This window comes from Tachypleus tridentatus, chromosome 1 (assembly GCF_004210375.1).
Source record: "Tachypleus tridentatus isolate NWPU-2018 chromosome 1, ASM421037v1, whole genome shotgun sequence".
NCBI lineage: Eukaryota > Metazoa > Arthropoda > Merostomata > Xiphosura > Limulidae > Tachypleus > Tachypleus tridentatus.
Genome location: NC_134825.1, coordinates 33,349,033 through 33,361,921, shown reverse-complemented (window position 1 = coordinate 33,361,921; position 12,889 = coordinate 33,349,033). Strand labels below are relative to the sequence as shown.

The 12,889-nt window shown below is 35.1% G+C and overlaps 1 protein-coding gene across 1 annotated transcript in view; it reads right to left on the bottom strand.

The window, feature by feature from the left end:
• Positions 1–3,338: 3,338 nt before the first annotated feature.
• LOC143245576 (uncharacterized) overlaps positions 3,339–12,889 on the bottom strand; it is a 41,200-nt gene continuing 31,649 nt past the window's right edge. The window contains exons 2-4 of the mRNA XM_076491938.1: positions 11,339–11,403; positions 10,892–11,246; positions 3,339–8,075 (exon numbers count right to left, since the gene is read on the bottom strand). Coding sequence (XP_076348053.1) covers positions 4,120–8,075; positions 10,892–11,246; positions 11,339–11,403 — 4,376 coding nt within the window. The 3' untranslated portion in view covers positions 3,339–4,119. The remainder of the gene's footprint in view (positions 8,076–10,891; positions 11,247–11,338; positions 11,404–12,889) is intronic.

Below are 12,889 nucleotides of genomic sequence, written 5' to 3'. Positions count from 1 at the left end.
AAGAGCTATCTGTGCTCTTCTGAAGACGGATATCGGAACGTCATTTCTAGCACTACAAGTCCGCTAACATACTACTGTGCTACTTTAGATTATTTGTTCAAAATGATTTATATAGACAAAGTATCTTTTAATACATTAATAACCAACACACTCTTTTACCGTTTGACTATTTTTCAATGTACTTTTCCACACATTCCTTCTGTGTTTCATTTCTCGGAGCCATTAGATGTTGTGATAATCTGTCTAAATAACTGTCTCTGACGCCCTCATAGTTAAAACAAAACTCACTGCTTTTTATTATTTTACATACATATATAAGGATATCTCTTTGCAAGTACATTACATTAATTTATAGTTCCAAAAACAGAGTTTTCATTTATTTCGAACTTTGGGTTCTCTTAGTTGTGAAACCATTATTCCTCTAATTTAAAAATTTCCCTTTTTAAAAGTGTATAATTATATCAGTAACGGACATATGTAAGCCCAACAGCTCGATAATTGTGAAAAGTAAGTAATATATTTATTTTTAGTCACTGACGCTTCTCATTATACTAATCACACTGCAGTTAACCTAATTTTTTTTCAGTACATCAATATAAAAATACAACATACGTATTGCCTCGCAAATTACGGACCGTGGGTTTGAAACCTGTTACCGAGCATGCTCGCCTAGAGTATGTAATAACATAACAATCAATCACATTGTTTGTTAGTAAAGAGGAGCCTAAGAGCTGGCGGTGGGTGGTATTGACAAACTATCTACCCTCTAATATATCATTTCAAACTTAGGGAGAGCAAGCCTACATAGCCCTCTAGTAGATTTGCAGAAAATTCAACAAGCAAGCAATATGTGTACAGATATGCGCAACCAGCCTTCAGTTACGATAACATTTATGTTCAATTAAAGAACGATCTTGCTTTCAGAGATCCACAGTCAGCTGAATAATCATCGTAAACGTTTATCAAACTCTACTTTTTCGTGTGCATAAGTCTCTAAATTGTTGATAGCTACACTCTAATGTTTGGATGTCACCTTCATTGTAGGCATCAAAACATCGTATTAAACAGTAAGATAAGAGAACTAAGGACAACATTTCTCAGAATACAAGAATACTCATTCGATCAGTTGAAAGTAAGCAAGTGTATTTTGCTCTTTGTTGTTCTAAGTTGTTGTAAGTGTCAAGTACCTAGCGAGTGTTTTGGAAGATTGTTTTTGTTTTGTTTGTTTTTTTGAATTTCGCACAAAGCTACTCGAGGGCTATCTGTGCTAGCCGTCCCTAATTTAGCAGTGTAAGACTAGAGGGAAGGCAGCTAGTCATCACCATCCACCGCCAACTCTTGGGCTACTCTTTTACCAACAAATAGTGGGATTGACCGTAACATTATACGCCCCCACGGCTGGGAGGGCAAGCATGTTTTAGCGCGACGCGGGCGCGAACCCGCGACCCTCGGATTACGAGTCGCACGCCTTACGCGCTTGGCCATGCCAGGCCCGTTTTGGAAGAAAAAAACTCATTTTAGAACAATGACCACTGTTAAGTCTCAAAAATTTATTATACGTGCAGAAACGTTATGGATAATGTAAATCTACATCATGAAGTATAACACGAAAGCCTATCCGAAATAACAAACAGAAATACGGTTACGTCTATTCTTTCACAAAGAAAAAAATAGTAGCCAAGACAGTCTAATTTATGTCCTACGTTTACTGAGATATTTGAACCTGATAAGTCGAATATAAAACTGTTGACAGCACTTACAAATTTATAAAATGATTTTGGCTGTGACATTAAGTGAAACCTTGAAAGATCCATGTTTTTGTGATTTAATTTTCAGTACAAACGTTTTACATGTGGCAGCGACAAGTATATATAAATTAAAGTTAAATTTTTAACTTGTATAGCGAATTAGTATAAATGTTGAAACTATCAAAGAAGCGAACTTCCCAGAAAACGTTACGTAATTCTCTTTTTAAAAAAATCTGATTTTGTAAATTTTGGAATGGAAGCAGAAATCAGTCAGAAAATTAAAAGTGTCTTCCTGATTCTACAGATTTTATCAGGAGTGGATTTCTAGTTTGCCCATGAAGCTTTTGCAAAAGGTAACACATTTCAAAACATGTTTATAAGATTTTCTAGCTATTTTATGTATAGCTAGAACTGTGTTCATTCTATTTATTGTCTACAGGTGTGATTTTATATTGCTGTCGAATTTTTTAAATTAAAATATCGTACTTTGTGATCTCAGTAGCTCAAATTATAAACATATAATAAAGAGAATACAACCTCTTATAAACTGTAACTTATTCAAATGTTATTGACCCGGCATGGCCAGGTGGTTAACCTGAAGGTCGCGGGTTAGAATCCCTGTCACATCAAACATGCTCGCCCTTTCAGCCGTGAAGACGTTATAATGTGACTGTCAATACCACTATTCGTTAGTAAAAGAATAGCCCAAGAGTTGGCGGTGGGTGGTGATGACTGCTAAATTAGGGACGGCTCGCCTAGATAGCCCTCGTGTAGCTTTGCGCGAAATTAAAAAAAAAAACTTTAGTTCTATAAGGCTACAGAACTGGTATCTCTTTTCTATTCTTCCATTAAATTCGGCATACATTTTTTTATCGATCGCTTCACTGTCACAATTCAACTTTCAACTGCATAAAAATATCTAATTTGTTAATTATTTTTATTAATGCCCTAAAAAGGTCTTCACATTATGTCAAAAATTTCATGATTTCGATAGTGTTTATATTAATTCCTTTATAAATTATTACTCACTTGTTGATTTTTCTTTGAAAAGTAACTTACAATAAAGTCAAACTTTGATCTACACAAGATCAAACTTAGTGCTGAATTCATACAGTGAATGAATGAGGATGGTTGACATCCAAATTTATTAAAAGTAACAAAATCACAAGGTGAAAAAAATACAGAAAATGTCGCTTACATGATATCGTTACTTCGGGGGAAAAGAGAACCTTGAGGAGTTAGTTATTCTAAATATTTTGTTTACAAGGATTGTTTCCCTGTTTGCTCCTAAATATAAAGTTACATAATAACTCTATTTACTACGAGTGTTGAAATCTGATTGTGATGATTACGCTGAGCCATTGGGGGTTCTGCACAAAAGTATATGTTTATTTGTTGTTATGCTAAAACTCCACATTAGGTTATCTGTGCTCTTTCCACCGCGGGAATCTAAGCCCGAATTTTGACGTCATAAACCCATTGCCTTACCACTAAGTCAAGGAAAAGCTTGTACTAAGAAAAAAATTGGCTTAATAACCCTAAATTATGGTTATAAACTTCTAGTTTACAATTCTTTTTTTACTGAAAGAATTATTTACTCTTCCTACGTGTATATTTCAGAAAGGCCCTTGGCTTTATGTGTTATTAAAATTAGCACAATTTTCGAAATAAATACTTATATAGCATTCTTTTCAATGTAAACTTACATTCAATAAATGTCTCTCTATTCATACAAAGTGTATAAGTAATTTTTTTTTTATTGTCAGCTCAGTTTTACTTTTTGTTACTTAAAAGTAGTATAACCTTCAAAATTACGAGTGTCACAGAATTACTTTCAATGTAAAATTATGTTCAATAAATACATATCTGTTCAGAAAAAAAGCATATAAATAATATTTTATTGTCAGTCTATTTTTCCTTTTTAAGATATCGGGAAACTATTATTGCAAATTATAAATAACAGAAAACTAAAAGTAAGCGTCAGAATTTACCAACACTGCTAAAACCTACAATATGCCAAGAACCTATTATCACATTCCATTTGAGAATACTTCAGTAACCAACTGATAAGAACAAAAGCACGTGACATTGTAAAACTGAGGAACAAAAGCATTGCTATGTGTAAATTTGCTAATATATATATTTAATCAATTTATGAAATAATCTGCAACAAGTTAGATAAACATATTTTTATTTTGCTTCCTAGTCGCAGTTAAACTTTTGTAAACAGCACTACTTCTTATGTTCGTACCCTGACTTCCCTCAAAAATAGACGTTAAGACTGCTTAGGAAGAGCATTATTACAAAACCTACAATATTCGTAATTTCTATACATCTTTACATTTCACGAATTATATATTCTCTCACTATATCACAGTTTCGTTGTTGAACTTTCACTTACAGTGAAGTTACATTTAACGTTTTCTTCAAAGTCACACATTCCTAATTCTGAATTAAATAAAAATCCTTGTTTACAGTAGTGGGAAATCTTCATACCATCCTTACAACGATAAAACACGTGACAAAACCTGGCATAATCGGGATAAAAACCATCAGGTTTATCAGAACAATCAAATAAAAAACGGTGAGGGACACCGTGAACATGAGTTGATTTAGAAACTTTATCAACTACATCGTTTCCTGTTGATTGTACTTTAATATCGATAGTCTGTTTACCAGAATCTGTACAAGTCACAGCTTCGGCCAAATCACAGGCCATTGTTCTTACGTTGAACAGTTTTCCTGTAGGACAAGTATACACAAGTACTTGATCTTTCAAACATGCATAATATTTCCGACATCCTGCTTTATAATCTGGATAGTATCCATTGATTTTCCCTTCACAATGAAGCTTTCCTTCCTTTGAAATTTCTGGAGATTGACAAAAAACATTTTCAGGAAGGTCACAATTTTTGGACTCGGGGTTAAAGAGTAATACACTTGGGCAGCTGTATGTTTTCCTGATATTTCGATAACATATGTGAAATTGCTTGCAGCCACTTTCGTAGTCTGGAAAGAAACCAATTTCTTTATATGGACATTTGAATCCAAAATTAGTTGATAATGTTGACTCTGTTATTGCGATGTCAGATAGAGACAATTTTGTAGGGTTAATGGTTTCAGGTTTCGCCTCAATAGGAGACTGATCAGATTCATGGCCATCTACAAACAAAGTATCAGTCGAAGATGAAGCTCCTTGTTGAAGTTCAACTCCATAGGAATTATATTTCGGCTTCAGATTTGTGTTATTTACCAGCTCTAACTCTAAACTGTTAGTTTCATTTTCGTCATTTAACACTAAACTGCCTGTGTTAGTCTCTAGCGTTGACATCAAACTATTGGTTTTGTTAGAATTATTTAACGCCAAATTGCTAGAGTTATTTGGGAATCCTGATACCAAACTATATGTTTTGTTATCAAGACCTGCTACCAGAATATTTCTCTCATTTTCATGAGCTAACACCATCCTGCCTCTTTCTCTTTCCTCACCTAACACCAAAGAGTTTGTTTCGTTTGCAAAACGTAAAACTAAACTGCTTGTTTCATTTGCAAGGTCTGATGACAAATACTGTTCTTCAACACTATTTCTTTCATTTTCAACGTTTAAAACAGCATTATTTGTTTCAGTTGTAAGAATGAGACCTACAGGTTCGAGAGTTTCTCGTTCATATTCTGAAGGTTTCTCGAGCGTTGCAGATGAAGTAACTGAAACTGGTAATACTGTAGTAATAACCAGTTCATTGACTGTTTGTATTTTCTTTTTCTCATTTGTTATACTGCTCTCTGAAATATCATAATCGTCAAAATGATCATACGTTATTACATTTTGGGTTGAATTAATATTTTCGCCTGTTAAATGGACACCTTTCTTCATGTCAGCTTGATGATTATTAGCACTGAGAGAAAAACTTTGGTCTTGATCTACGTTTTTTCCTATGTCTTTTTTATGATCTTCAAAATCAGGATAGTCATAAATTGCATAATAGTAATATTCGTATTCTTTGGGAATATGTGCTGTTAATTCACTTTTCAAATTCTGATCGTTTGTTTTCTTCGTTTCATTTGTTTGATCTATGGGATTTTTCTCAATCACCTTTTTCTGAATATTTTCATGTTCCTTATTCACCAGTTTAATGTCTTCGTTTTGGCTCTTACCATCTGTTTTCTTGGTGACAACATTACGAATATCGGTTTTTATAATAAGAGTCTGGTTGCCGCCAGATTTATTTTCGTTATTTATATGATCATTAAAGAGATTAGGATAGTCGTAGATGTCGTAATACAGATATTCATATCTTCTTGGAAGTTGGGTTGTTACTCCATTATTCACAAATTTATTGTTTGTTCTTTTAAAATCAGCATCTTGGATTATATGAATTTGCTCGGTTGATGTTTTCTCTCCATATCTTTGGTCTTCATTAAGTATTTGATGCTCTTTAGTATGGTTTCTACTGTGTGAAAGTGTTAGATTTTGTTTCTGTGTTTTTCTCATTGCACCCTGTGTCGCGGTAAAGTTTATAGATTTAACATCTTCTGAAGAATTAATAACCAACGGTTGATCACTGATGGAACTATTATTTTCTTCTACATCAAATTGTACCGAGTCATCAGGATTAACTGATAAAGACAGAGTTCCTGGGTATTCCTCTGTGAGTGGAGGTTTACAAATGACATCAGATTCTAGTTCGCAAAATAAAGTAATTCTGTTAAACATATGATCATCGGGACAAAAGGATTCCTTCCTCAAACCCTTTTCACAGATAAAGTACTTTTTACAACGACTTAAGTAATCTGGATACATGCCATCAGTTTTAGAACTACAAGAAAAACCGTCATTAGATTTGGTCCACTGTTCTTTTATCTGTTCACAATTTACTCTAATCGGATCATCACAGGATTCAGAATCTGGATTATACACTAGATCTTCAGGACACATGTATGAAAATGTTTGTCCATTAGCACAAATATGAAATAGCCTACAGTTTTCTTCTCCAAGTGTGTAAAAACCATTACGTTTTGCTTGGCAACCGAACGAAGTTTTTGTTTTCTGTAAAACTCGAATTATTCGAGATTCGAAGGAATAGGGACGGACTGATTCGACTCCATTGTTCTCACATTGGTTATCAGTGCTTCCATCACAGGAACGCGTGAACGCATTAAACCATCTTCCCGCGGGACATCGGTAGGTTTCTCCCACATTATCCCAACACTCGTGCCATCTCTTGCAGTTACTACTTACGTCCACATATATTCCTTCATCACCTTGTAAACATCGAAAAGCACCAAGAACTTGCGGTGCCGTGCATGAAACTGAGCTAGGATCCTCGCATTGTCTGGTAACTATATTAAATTTCATACCTTCAGGGCAGTTTCTGAGCTCCCTGCGTCCATATGCGCAAACGTAGTAGCGACTACACTCCGTGACGAAATCCGGAAACAATCCCACTCGGCCTTCACATCCATACTGCGATATATCCCAGTGACGATAGCTGGCCAATGTAGGACTGTTGTCAGGATGATGACAGTGCACGAGAGATGACGACAGACAGCTCCCAGTTGAAACATCGAACAGAGACGATGAGGGGCAATACTTCGTGACGACTCTGCGGTGGTTTATGCACAAAAAGTAAGCAGAGCAGCCAGTGTTAATATCAGGATAAAGTCCATCCGTTTTATCTTCACAGTCAGGATCTTTTACTGAAACGCATTTTACCAAAGGACTAGGGTCACACTTCCAAGTAGCTGGATTCATAAGTTTGCCCTGGCTACAGGCACCAAGGTGCGTCACATGACTATCCCTACAAATCACGAATTCTCTACATCCAGTTTCAATAAGAGGATAAATGCCATTAGGCTTACTCTGACAATAAGTTTCTGCAGGTTTTTCACACCTTGCTTTAGACGGGTAGTCACATGCTAACAGACGCTTGCTAAAAGCCAGATTTGCGGGACAGGAATAACTTTTCAGCTTACTATTAGCACAGAGATAAAACGCTCTGCAATTATTGTCATATTCCGGATAATAACCATCGGGCAAACCATTGCAGTTAAAAGAAGAAATGTTGGAGCAATGCACACCTTTTGGACCGTTACATTTCATTATCCTCTCATTAAATATCTTCCCTGGTGGACAAACGTACTCTGTCCTCTCCTCCTTGCGACATAGATAATACCGTTTACAATTTTCTGAATAATCAGTAAATATCCCATCAGGCTTTTTTTCACAGGACAGTTTAGAACATGGCACGTCTAATACTTCTCGACACGATCCGGTCCTCCAGTCAAAACGTTTGTTTCCAGGACAGCTGAAAACCAGTTTCTCACCGGCTATTAAAAGAAAAATAACAGTAATGAAACCCTCGTGACAAAAAAACTTATTACACTTGCGCATTATGAAAGACAATTTTTTTATTGTTACATAGACAAGTTTTATTTTACGTTTATAAATCTGAAACTTTCAAATATTTATCACACTACGTAAGAACAACCCACGTAATCAAATGTTTTATTAGCAGTAACGTATCTGTGTATGTGAAATATGAAACTGGTTATTTATAAAAAATGTGTTGAAATCATAATATTTGATGTTTTGGCTCTAATGGAAGGAAAGTTACTTAACTCCTAACCAGTGTTGATCTAGATCCAATCTACATAAAGAAACGCTGTTAAAATCTTAAGCATTTGTTGTGTTTATCCACTTTGGGGAAGGAAGACAAATAATAGATTACTAACCATTTGTTCTATCGATCAATTCTGGGGGATAAAAAATAATAAATTACTGATCATTTGTTGTGCCAACCCACTCTGGGGAAGAAGAAATAATAATTTGTAAACATTTGTTTGTTCTCCGCTAGTACAGCGGTAAGTCTATGGATTTACAGCGCTAAAATCAGGGGTTCGATTCCATTCGTTTGTCTCAGCAGATAGCCTCATGTGGCTTTGATATAAGAAAAACGCAAACATTTGTGAAGTTGTCACACTCTGGTAGGGGAAGAAAAACAATAAGATGCTAACCATTTCTTGTATCGACCAATTTTGCAGAGAGAAAATATCGTTCGTGTGAAGTTAAGCAAAAGCTACACAATGGGTTATCTATGCTTTGCCAATCACGGATATCGAAACTCGGTTTCTAGTGTTGTAAATATGGAGACGTACCGTTGTGCCACTGTGGGGTCTTCCCCCACTCTGATCGGAGAAAAAATAATAAAGTTCTTCCATTTGTTATGTCAACCCACACTGCAGTAAGAGAAGACAGTAAAATATTAACCATTTGTTATGTCGACCAGCTCTGCGAGTCAAACAATGGTCAGGGGTCAACATCGCGTTCTCTTACCGCAAAAAAAAAAATGCTATTTGCATTTTGGGTCGTTGGTGCATTATAAGGGTGACAGTCAAATCCATCATACAGGCAAATTGAAGAGAGTTCTGCTGATTCTTTTATGTATTTCAAGATGACATAAAATTTGTTATTAGACACAAATTAGGAAAAAACAGTTTATTTTATTAAAATCAACTTTAGGATAATTACCTTTTGTCGGTTGTATATGTATATCATATAATTTCTTTTTGACTATATGTTAGTCACCCGAGAATCGATTTTAAATAAATAAAGTCATTTTTCCAACGTTTTCTCTTATGATAAGCTATTTTAAGTTAAATTATTATTATTAAATCCCACTATTCTGTCAAAGAATTGGCGGTAGATACTGTTTACAATCTGCCTTTCCTCTAGCCGATCATTTCAATATTATTGATGGCTAGCGCAGACTGTTCTTACTAACTTTGCGCGTATATACGAAAGTATTGTGACTGAAAAGTTAAAATAACGTAATCACTTCTTGTGTCGGTTCATTTTAAATAGAGAAAAAATGTTAAATTATTAATAATTTGTTGTGCTCCTTCTCTCTACATAGAGAAAATATGTGGAAATCTTGGTTACGTTTTGTGTCAGCCCATTCTCACTGAAAAAAAATTGAAATCTTAACCATATTTTTCGGTGACTTAATCTGCCTGGAAAAATAAAAAATGTTGAAATATGAACCACTTGTTGTATTTGCCAGCTCTGCCTAATAGTATATATGATGCTTGATTCTTTAGGATACAAAAGACAGTGGCTTAAGGCCATAAACATTATCGATAGCCACTTAAAGAATATATCTCACTTTAGACTAAATTTGTACTCAAAACAAGTAACACTAAGTGTAGCTTACTTGGGAGTCATGTGGCATTTAAAGTAAGTTTGGTTTCTGGCAATTAAAACAGTGTTTGCTGTTTTGTCCTAAATTAAACCAATCCCACTGTACCTTAGATAAAAAATGAAAGCAAGTTTGAAAGTCAATGTTGTGATTAAATGTGGATTTATGTATTCTATAAGTTTTTCTTAATTTTGTACAAAGCTACTCGAGGGCTATCTGAGCTAGCCGTCCCTAATTTAGCAGTGTAATACTAAAAGGAAGGCAACTAGTCATCACCACCCACCGCCAACTCTTGGGCTACTCTTTTGCCAACGAGTGGTGGGATTGACCATTACATTATAACGCCCCCATGGTTGAAAGGACGAGCATGTTTGATGTGACGGCGATTCGAACCCGCAATCCTCGGATTATGAGTCGAATGCTTTAACCACCTAGCCATGCTGAGCTCATATGAATCTACAATAAATCTCTGTAGCTTTACATTACATGTGTATAAATATCTATAAAACAAGCTGAAGTATCAATAAGCATAAACTGGCTTGACACTAATTAATTATTGTCACATCCTTCTTACATAAACTGGCTTGACACTAATTAATTATTGTCACATCCTTCTTACATAAACTGGCTTGACACTAATTAATTATTGTCACATCCTTCTTACATAAACTGGCTTGACACTAATTAATTATTGTCACATCCTTCTTACATAAACTGGCTTGACACTAATTAATTATTGTCACATCCTTCTTACATAAACTGGCTTGACACTAACTAATTATTGTCACATCCTTCTTACATAAACTGGCTTGACACTAATTAATTATTGTCACATCCTTCTTACATAAACTGGCTTGACACTAATTAATTATTGTCACATCCTTCTTACATAAACTGGCTTGACACTAATTAATTATTGTCACATCCTTCTTACATAAACTTCTTTACCTTTACAAAAATAAAATTTGCGGCATTCACTTTCATAGTCGGTGTAAATTCCATCTTCCTGGTCACCACAGTCTCCAACCAACGTTGGCCAAGATGACTTCTCTGGATCAACACAACTTGCCCTGTGAGGCGCGTCGCAATGTCCCGAGTCAGGGTTGAAAACGGTGCCATTGGAACACCAGAAAATGTGTCTTCGGCCGCTCTCACACAAATAGAACAACCTACACGCTTTCTGATAATCAGGATATGCGCCATCGGGCCTATTAGTGCAATCGAAGAGGAGATGACTCAAGATGGCAGTCGTAGGGTCAACAATCTCACCAGGATGGAGATCAGTGGAAAGAGGCGGCGAGTTCTGACAAAATTGAAATAGACAACTATGAAACTATCTATTGTGGATTTTAAATGTTTATTGTATAAACGTCGAAATTAATAGACGTTTCTTACCTGGAATGTACCTTGCGATGGGTGTTCCTGTGTCTCAGTTGCCAAAACATTAAAAGCAGATATTCCTTTAAAAGAAACGAAAATATATTATATATATGTAATCTCAGTTCTATCATATGTTAGATGAAGATTAAAACGAAAAATTAAAATTAGTTTGTGGTATAAGGTTATTTCTTATTGTTATTTGCACCTACACAGTGGGCTATCTGTAAACTATCCACCACGGGTATTGAAACCAGGTTTCTAGCTTTGTAAGTCTGCATACATGCCGCTGTGCCACTAAGGGGCGTCCTATAATGTATTCTGTATTTAATGGGGAAAACAAATTCGTGACGGTTTCAATGTATCGTGTTATATACTCTGTGAATAAGAAAGTAGAATTTTAAAGGCTCCCTTCACTGACAGAACAAAGAGCAAGACCAAACTGTTTGCAAACGACACCCATAACAGGATTGCTTGCGATGTCTAACGTCAGGGTGGCTTTCAAAACTCTAGTTTAATATCCTGTTTAAGATTAAGCGACGTGTACAGAAAATCAACTTGTATGAACAGATTCTATGCTGAACACCGTGAATTCCTAGTAAACGTCACAAGGTGATCATGTTAAAATCCTTCTAGTTGTTTGAAAGGGTCGTCCCTTTCTATTAACTAGCTATAATTATAAGCTTCAGTATATCAGGGGACTTTGAGGGTGCGTACGAACTCCCTTTTGGATCACAAATAGATACTAATTCCACGAACCCCTATATCCACATACTGAATGTTTCCTTTTCTTATTTCAATAAGGAGGAGCATGTTCTGGTCGGAATAAATTCGTAAATATTTTCACTTATGCTAGAGTAACCAGATACACTTCAGAAGGTTGTGGCTATTTGTTCACACGTACACACTCCCAGCCAGTTCGATACAAAACTGATACATTGCTTAACTTGAAAAACTCAGATGACAATATATTCATCTTATGTAGATATTGAAGGATTCTTTATTATATAAATATTTTAATGTTGATATTTGTTTGTGTTATATTTATATTTAAAAATGTACATAACTTATAATCTTATATCTGTATTGAGAAAATCCCACATATTTACTAAACTTGTAGAAGATTCTCGAGAGTGAGAATCAAAGAGATATTTGTATTCATTGTGCAGGTGGAAATTTCTTAAAACCTTCCTCACACTTCTAAATGTTACGAACGCCACGCGTTGTAGTTTGGTGTAGTTGTTGTACTATAAACCTCGAAAGCTATAACTGTGATTAACAGTTATTAATCGGGAACTTCAGTTATTTGACCAGGAATATTTATTAATTTCGAACATTACCGACCATTTAACTTCAACAGATTCTCATCGAACATTAATTTTTTTTTTACGAAAAGGAGAAACGGGAATTTTTTTGGCTAGGTCTTACAACCAAGGTATGACAAGTTTTACAAAACTAATTTTTCTCCAAAAAAATGTCTCATAATTTTATCATATGTCTGGTTTACACTTACGTAACCTCCTATGAGGAGTTCATTAGCAGTTTACAATATTTCGAAATGATATACTT